At 46.7% G+C, this 9040-nt stretch overlaps 1 protein-coding gene across 1 annotated transcript in view; it reads right to left on the bottom strand.

Annotated features, from left to right (window-relative positions):
* Positions 1 to 9040, bottom strand: part of LOC101334466 (RH-like protein) — a 33227-nt gene that overhangs the window by 3954 nt on the left and 20233 nt on the right. Inside the window, exons 7-9 of the mRNA XM_019938453.3 lie at positions 7541 to 7674; positions 3758 to 3837; positions 703 to 776 (exon numbers count right to left, since the gene is read on the bottom strand). Of these exons, the coding sequence (XP_019794012.1) occupies positions 703 to 776; positions 3758 to 3837; positions 7541 to 7674 (288 nt within the window). The remainder of the gene's footprint in view (positions 1 to 702; positions 777 to 3757; positions 3838 to 7540; positions 7675 to 9040) is intronic.

Here is a 9040-nt window from a genome sequence, read left to right as displayed (position 1 = left end):
GAGTGTAGGTTAAGGGGAGGAGGGCAGTGGGGTTTCAGGGAATGAGCCCTGACCTCCTTTCTAGCCCAGTCATGACAACAAACACTACAATGTCACACAGACCCTCAGCAGCAGCTGAGTTGTTTGAACTTTATGTCCCCTGACTAAATAACCCCAGACACCTATGCTGCAAGTTTTCTCGTGTCCACTAGCTCTAATTTCTTCAGCTGTGCCACTCAGTCCCTGTGAGAACTTGGATACTCGTGGCTCCACTTGGAGGTCTATCAAGTGAGGGGATTGGACTCTCTGGCCCCTATGGTCCTTCTGGCTCTTGCACTGCAGGATTCCATCACCTTAACATCAAACTGTTCGCCCGCCCACTTTGGTGACTCCAGGTGGGGAGGAGACATGTGGCCAGTGACAGTTCTCGCATCCCTGACCCTCAGTGATTTTGAGGCATCAGGGAAATGGGAACATTTACTACATCCTCACCCCCCCACCAACACACACACACGCGCACGCATGCACACACGCATGCACACATGCTCACACACGCATGCACACATGCTTACACACGCACACATGCACACACGCTCACACACACATCTTGGATTTGTTTGTTTGTTACTTTACTCTCATAAACACCAAGTTAACATATATACCCAGTATATTTTTAAGTTCATTCACTCAAAACCTTAGACATTAATAGGTTAAAGCGCTTACCTTCCAGAAAGTTTGGTCATTAAAATAGTTAACCACGTGAGGTGACTTCCATATTTTGAGGTTTAAGAGCATACCTGTTTAAATTCATAATTAAGTGTTACACACTTAGATGATTGCATTTGTTATCTCAAAATTAATCAAAATATTATAAGTCAACTATGGTATCTCAGCAGAAATCCTTTTTTCTTCCACAACCAGGAGATAGACAAATTGAAGCACTGTCCTTCCTGGACCAGCTTAATTCATTCTATAGACATCTTTCAAAAGGAACTGGCAAGAACAATTACATCCAAAGGATTTAGGTTACCCAGGGAGGTATATGATCGTCATGGATTAACACACTTCCCAAGACGGAATAGAAGGACCCTGTTAGACGGTGCCCCTCTTAAGAGCTGGTCTATTTAAAATGCAAAAGCTACCATGGAGAGCGACTCAAATAGCCACCCCTGCAGGTCCATCCTCACTGGTTCCAATAAAGTCCCAGTGACCTCAGCTCAAGATTCCACTTGTTAGGAAAGTAGTTTATAACAACTTGCGTCTGTGCCTGTTCTTTTCACCCATCCGTCCTCCGCCCAGAGAGCTCGGGCCCTATGCCTTCCCCAGTCGCTCAAAGTCTGCCAAATTTCCAGTACATAAAGTAGTGTTTACCTTTCATGTGAAGCAGGGAAATGCCATTGATAGGTTTATCTGTGTATTTTTAATGATGATCAGTCCCAATGTATTAAATAGTAAGATTAACAAGAGTAGGTGTGTGCTTATTCATATTTTCATCTTATAGTGTGTGCCTTTAACTGATATTGGCATGTAGAGTGCAATCAGCACACCTCATTTAGCTAGAATTACTCAGAAATGATCCCTGTCGCCTACATATATTTTCCAGATAGCTGAGGCTTACTCATCTGATGCAAATCCTCTAAAATTATTATATTTTCTTGTCTTATGAGACAACACTGAACACATTTAGACTTTTAAAAAAAATCAGAACTGTTCCTAGGAACATCCTTTTATGAAATGTGCTGTGTAACGTGGAGAAGGGCTACAGCTGCTGAAGGTTACTGGCCTGTTCTCCAGCAGCCCAAGCTTCTCATGTTCTTGTGACTGGTTTTAGGAAATTCTCTTCTCCTGCTAGGCTCTCTGCTTTCACTTCTAACTTCTACGAGGGTGCCTTGCCTCTAGAAGCCTATCCACGTCTAATCTGCTATTTCTAATCTGCCTGACCTGGGAAACCCCATCACTATGCTTGATAAGATGGTTTCTTAAATAAGTGCATATATTATAGACGGGCTCCACGGAACGAGGTCTCTTCACATGTAAAATGGTTGGCTTAAGGGGGTCAGTTTGTTGCCATCTTGGCCTCTTGGAGGCCTCTTTCCGCCTCCATTGTCCAAGTCCTTTTTTTATCACTGGCTCCCTCATGTGGAAAGCAACATGTGAAGAGGAAAGCTGGTTGGTCTTAACTCTTAAAGGAATGATAGGAGTGTCTTTCCTCTATTCTCTTTCTTGGCTTCAGTGAAGCACGGGAAGCCTCCGCACGCTGGGGAGAGTGGTAAATGGTGTGAGAGGCCAGGGGTAGGGCTGCCAGGTAAAATACAAGATGCTCAGTTCCTTTTGAATTCCAAATTGGGTGCCTTGTGTTTTCACTTGCTAAATCTGGCAACCCTATTCAGGGTTGGACTGCCACCACGAATAGAATGTAAAGTGATGGCTGGAGACATTTTTCTTATCTGTATTTAATTAATCACCTCAGACTCTGTCGAAAGCCGAGGCCAATTGTTACGTTAAAGCAATTCTAGCCAATCTCATTCTCTAAAACTCCAAACAGTACTTTCATATATGTTTCAGAGCTGAAAGGACGCCATATGATTAGTTACTATAATCATTTCATTTTACAGAGAAGCCAGCCAATGCCCAAAGTGACACGCCCAAGATCACACAACTCCTTAGTGTCTACTTATGCTACTTTGTCTCTTATTTGGCATTCACTCCATGCTTAGAGGTACAATATATGAAAATCTAACCAATAAAAGCTGTTTGCTTGTAGAATAACAGTGAGCAGTTCTGTACAGAATGCATGTTTTCACCTAGCATGTAAGACTGGCAAATTGGTATCTCCCCAAGATTCTTTGCAGGTCTGTCATATTGCAGAAGCAAAAGAACATCAGTCCTCTGTTTACAGATCTCTAATGCCTTCCCATGTCTCAGAATGATCTGGCTCCTTGCTACCACTCTATCCTCAACCCCTGCCACTCTCCCTGTCACTCCACCCACATCAGCTACACTGACATCCTTGCTGTTCCCCAAACATGCAATGCATGCTCCTGCCTCAGTGCCTTTGCACTTGCTGTCCCTTTTCATGGAATGTTCTTCTCCCAAATAAACACATGGTATCTCCCTCATTTTTTGCATTCAAGTCCTTGCTTAAAAGTCAGCTTCTTAGATAGGCCTTCCTTACCACCCTTCTAAAAGAGCAGCCCACCTTCACAATAACTCTATGTTCCCCCTACCCTGATTTATTTCCCTTCATAGTGCTTATTACTATCTGACATAGCACATATATATTCATTTTATTTTATTTTATTTTTTTCTGTTTATGGGAAAAGCCCCCTCCCCATCTAGAAGGTGAGGCCAGGGAATTTGGTTCACTGCTGTATCCTGAGTACCTAAGAATAGTGCCTGGCTCATAGCAGACATTGAACAAATATTTGCTGAACAAAATAGTATTTAGGTGTTCTCAGGGAGTAAAAGGTAAGCTCTGTAGCATAAGGGTCTCCTTGGTCTTTTGTGCAAAATTTGATGAAATCACCAGTCCTGGGCTCAAGAGGCTGCAGTGTCCAGGTGACTTCTGAGGACCTTTCCAATTATGAAAGTTTGTAATTCTGTGTTCCTTTATTTTTTAATCAAGGTCTGGGCTCTTTGCCTCCTTTGGCTGGAGCTGAGGGGGTGGGTTCAGGGGGAAGGGCATGGGCACATACACGTCCAGGGATGGGGCAAGTTCAGTCTAGGCCCAGGCCCTGTGCCCTGGACAATGGTGGAAGAAGGGTGGTCTCACACTGACCTGTCAGAAGACCAGATCCCACACCCATAATGATGGTGAAGCTGAATGCCCCGGAGTCAGTGAGTATCTGGTAGCCAAGCCTAGAAATGACAAAGCAGAGGTGGTCACATTTGGGCATCAGGCCGCAGAGGTCATTGGGGACAGAAAAGATTGCATCAGTAGTGATGCTGTCAGGAAGGGCCACCAGGAGAACAAATGTCCCCTCCCTAGGCAGTACATTCCCGTCATTCTCCCACAAAGCTATGCAGACATGTAGAAGGGGAAGAAGGGATTTCAAGATCCTCTTTGGCTTACTTTAGTTCTCAGACCCCACGAACGATGAACTAGAGTAGAAGTCAGAAAACCCTAGTTCAGGTCCCAGTTCTGTTACTAGCTGCACGACCCTAGGCACTTAAACTCTCACAGTCCTGAGTTTCCTCATTAGGCAATTAAAGATGAAGGTTTTATTTCTATCAGGGCGAGATGGGGTACAGCTTGGCCATCAGACCCACCTCCCCTGCCTACCCCCTTGGACATATGTGCCTGTCCTCTCTCCTTCAAAGCAACCCCAGGGCTTCACTTTAAACTATTAAGCGGCCCTTGGAGGACACCTGTGTGACCTTGCAGTAGGCAAAAAGTTCTTAAACATGACACACAGGAGCTAAACATAGAGGGAACAATGATAAATTGGACTATGATAAAATTAAAACTATTGTTCATCAAAAGATACCATTAAGAAAGTAAAAAATCAAGGGACTTCCCTGGTGGCACAGTGGATAAGAGTACACCTGCCAATGCAGGGGACACAGGTTCGAGCCCTGGTCCGAGAAGATCCCACATGCCGTGGAGCACCTAAGCCCGTGAGCCACAACTACTGAGCCTGCGCTCTACAGCCCGTGAGCCACAACTACTGAGCCCACGTGCCACAACTACTGAACCCCATGTGCCTAGAGGCCATGCTCTGCAACAAGAGAAGCCACCGAAATGAGAAGCCTGCACACCGCAACGAGGAGTGGCCCCAGCTCGCCACAACTAGAGAAAGCCCACGCACAGTAAAGAAGACCCAACACAGCCAAAAATAAATAAATTAAATAAATAAATTTATTTTTTAAAAATCCCACAATTTGTGAAAAATGCTCCATCCAGCCTCCAAGCACAGCATCTGACTGATTTACATTCGCTCACCCAAATGGGAAATCGACAAATATTGTTTGTGGAATGAATGTAAAGTCAACTGACTCATCCAATGACACAGAGCTAATAAAACAGCTGATCCACACTTCCCAGAAAGCGCTCTAACTGCCAGCTCAGTCCTTTCCCCATCTTTCCACTACATCCAGATGCCCCTCCTACGGAGGCAGCAGCATCAGTAACCATCATAAAGAAAGGGGCCATGTGTTGGGTGTTTACTGCATGCCAAGCCCTGTCCCGAGCCCTTTAATTATTATATGTTGCTGAATCATCACAGCAGCCCTGGGACATGGATCTTATTATCCTATTTTACAGATAGAAAACTGAGACTTAAAGAGAGTTTGAATACCATGCCTAAGGTCACACAACTGGTAAATGTGACCTTGGTCTGTGTGTCCCTGAAGCCTGTGCCCTTTGCTTCCAGCAGACCAGAGGCCACCCCGAGAGGGGTCATCGCTGTCACTGTGCCCTTCCCTTTGCCAGGTTCCCGCAGAGGAGAGAGGACTACTTCTTGGTCCTCAGCTGTCTCATCCTGATGAGAATTGGCCTGCGGACGGGTGTTGGAGCCAGCTCACACAGACACACAGGCCGATGGTTCTCAGCTCTTCTCAACTCCACGTTCAGGGGTGTTACCTTGATGGCTTGAAATTGGCCACAGGGAGAAATCAGCAAATGCTCTAAGTCAGGGCTTTGTTTCCCTGGAGAGCCAGTTGTTCGTCCTTTAGCAGCACACTGCTGGTTGACAGCTTTGCTTTTTTTTTTTTTTTGCTATAGGCCAATAGTTCTCAAACTTGAGCTTGTATGAGAATCACACAGAGGACTCATTAAAACAGACTGCTGGGCCTGCCCCCAGATTTCTAATTGTGTGGGTCTGGGGTGGGGTATGATTTGCATTTCAAACAAGTTCCCAGGTGATGCTGATGCTGTTGAGAGCCACTGTTCTAGGAGAGCCACAGAATCACAGAATTTGGGGGATAGAAGGGTAGGTGGTGCAGAAGTTCCAGGTCGGCAGCCCACGAGCAGAATTTGGCCCACACAATGTTTCTAGTGATTTTGAATCTTTTGCCAATGCTTGGGAAGTACATGCAAAACTCTGGATTTCTGACTTTTGAAAAGTCATTAGATCTGGCAACACTTATCCTGGGACCCTGCACGGTATTAGCTGCCCGGCACTGAAGAGCAAATGCCCATAGTTTCCTCCCCTCACCGGTCTCAGTTTTAGCCTTACCTGCCTGGTCCCTACAGGTATCTGAGTGTAGGACCCTGCTAGATCAACCCTTCATTTTACAGAGGGGAACTCAGGAGCCCAGAGAGAGGAAAAAGCTTTGCTGAGAGTCGCACAGCTATTGAAGCAGTGGCAGGCGCATCACTGGAGTCCATTACAGAGATGCACTGCCTCCCACAGACCATCCCCTCCCCACCCCCAAATGGGATCCTCTTCACCCCCAAGCAGCTCATGGAGGTATATCTCACCTGCTCACAGAAGATTCCTATAATTTGGGGCTATGGTCGTCTCTCTTGTTAGAACTGAGGGATGCAGACCTCCATGATTTCTTTGAGATACCTCCACAACGATGAGCTCTTATCACCCACCGCAGGTGCTCATAACCTTTACAGCCAGGTTTCAGCCACATGACCTTGGACAGCTAACTCCCCCCGAAGTATCATTTCTTAGGGAAAGCTAATAATACCTCACCAGGTGGTTGTGAGGATTGAATGAGATGATGACATAATGATTTTAGCATAATGCCTAGCATTTAGAAAGCAGTCAAACAGTACTGTCATCAGTAATATTATTATTGTTATCACTAACTCAGTTCATCTGGAAAAATCTATCCCTATGCCCAAGTTACTCTTCCATTATATGTGAGTCACATTCAGAAGATAAACAACTGCCCCCCACCGCAAAAAAAAAAAAAAAAAAGGAAAGAAACAAGAAGATAACTTCCAGAAAGTGATGGCCAGGGTTCTGATCATTGCTGTCCATTGTCTGGGGGGCACAGGACCTGACTCTGGTCCGGAGACCCACGGTCCCACCTCACTGCGTGACCTTAGCCAAGCTCCTTCCCTCTCTGGGTCTCAGGGATGGGCTGTACTCAGCATTTTCCTACGTTAACATATCAAATCCTCTTAACCACACAGTACCTGGCCTCAAGTAGCACCCAACACCCCTAGGAGGGGAGGAATTATCATTATCTTCATTTACTATCAGGTGACAGAGGCTCAGAGAGGTTAGGTAGCATGGCCCAGCTAGTAAGAGGCCAAGACCCCACGGCACACTTCACCACAACCTAAACCACCAGGGACTGAAACACAGGCTCAGTTGGCTTGAGCCTGATCGCCTGCTCTGCCTGCAATTGGGGAGGACTCGGGACTGTCTGCCTTTGCCCTGCACCTAAGCTGCCTGCTTTAGAAAGAAGGGGCCTGGACAGGTGATAAGTCCATACACAGTAGGGGCTGGGCAGAATTTCAGAATAAATTGGCCAACGAATATTCACTGAGGCCTCTGACTGCCCGGCCCTGGGCACCACCCCCCCTTCCCCGGCCAGGGGCTCTGGGCACACTCCTTCCTGAGCTGGATGGGGTGATAAGGGGCTAAGCCAAGTGACCTACGTGGAAACCTTGGTCCACTTGACCTGAAGCGCCGTCAGCACAATGTTGGTGATCCCTCCGAGTAGACCCGGCAAGCCGAAGGTATACTGCACGCCGTAGGTGTCATGGAGGTCCAGCGTTCGTTGAAGACACACCTGGGAACAAACACCATTACCAGCAGATCTGCATGTGGGACTGATACTCCTTACCCACCCTTTCACAGACCCTTGGCATCCAGGGTATCCAGGGGGATGGGCATTAGGACTCAACTAAATAAGTGCTTCTCAGATTTGAATGTGCACTCACAGCACCTGGGGAGCTCATTAAAATGCAGAGTTGGATTTAGTGGGTCTGGGGCCTGAGATTCTGCATTTCTAGCAAAGTCCCAGGTGACACCAATGCTGGTCCGTTGTCCACACTACTCACATTTGGGGCTGATAATTCTGTGTTATGCTAGGGGCCCTCCTGTGCACTGTAGGAAGTTTAGCAGCGCCCCTGGCCTGTACCCTCTAGATGCCAGGAGCACCCCTCTCCCAGGTGTGTCAACCAGAACTGTCTCCAGATATTGTCAAATGTCCCCAGGGACTGATTGAGACCCACTGGTCTAGACCAAACCTAACTGCCATCCAAGAGACTACATGGTTGATTAAAAGGAAAGAATCTGACCACACCTCTAGACGCCCAGTCAGTACTCCTTCCATTTCATCACTTGGCCTCCCAGATGGCTGGGAGCCAACAGATGTGGATACCAATGCAAATTTCATCAGGCTAGTTCCCTCCTTAGAATCCTCATTGTCTTGGGAATAAAAATTCAGACTCTTGAACTCGCCCAGAAGGTATTCCTGAGCACCTGCCATCTCCCAAGGCTACGGTGAGAGGCACACTCCCTGATGAACTTTATGCTTCAGCCCAAAGAACATCTTTCCGTTTCCTGGTTGGGCCACATGCTCTTCTTGCCACTGAGCCTTTGAACACACTGTTCCTTCTGCCTGGAGTACATTTCCCACTTCTTTCCCTGGCTAATATAAGTTCTTTCCCTGGCTAATATAAGTTCTTTGTCAATGCTCGGGTGAGACCTTCTCTGCTCTGGGAGGCATTTCCTGACCCATCTCAGGCCAGCTTAGATGTGCTCCAGTAGCAGTTAACACACTGTGTTGCGTTTATTTGTCCATTTCCTTCACTACACTATAGCTTGGGAAGCAGGAAGACTGTTAAAACAAATGTGTTGAATGAATGAATGAATGAGTGAATGAATGAACGAAAAAATCAGTGAATCATCTTTGAATCCTTCCCGCAGTGATAGACTCAAGGAACCTGAGGCACAGAGAACGTGACAGACACTGAGCCTCACGATACTTGCGATACATGTTTTTTGGCCACGCCGCGTGGCTTGTGGGATCTTAGTTCCCCAACCAGGGATTGAACCTGGGCCCTCGGCAGTGAAAGCTTGGAGTCCTAACCGCTGGACCACCAGGGAATTCCTGTGATACACGTTTTGCTGAATATGTCCTACTTTCATCA

This window comes from Tursiops truncatus, chromosome 1 (assembly GCF_011762595.2).
Source record: "Tursiops truncatus isolate mTurTru1 chromosome 1, mTurTru1.mat.Y, whole genome shotgun sequence".
In the NCBI taxonomy this organism is placed as follows: Eukaryota; Metazoa; Chordata; class Mammalia; order Artiodactyla; family Delphinidae; genus Tursiops; species Tursiops truncatus.
Note: the sequence above shows the minus strand (reverse complement) of the source record. Positions and strands in the feature narration are given on the sequence as shown.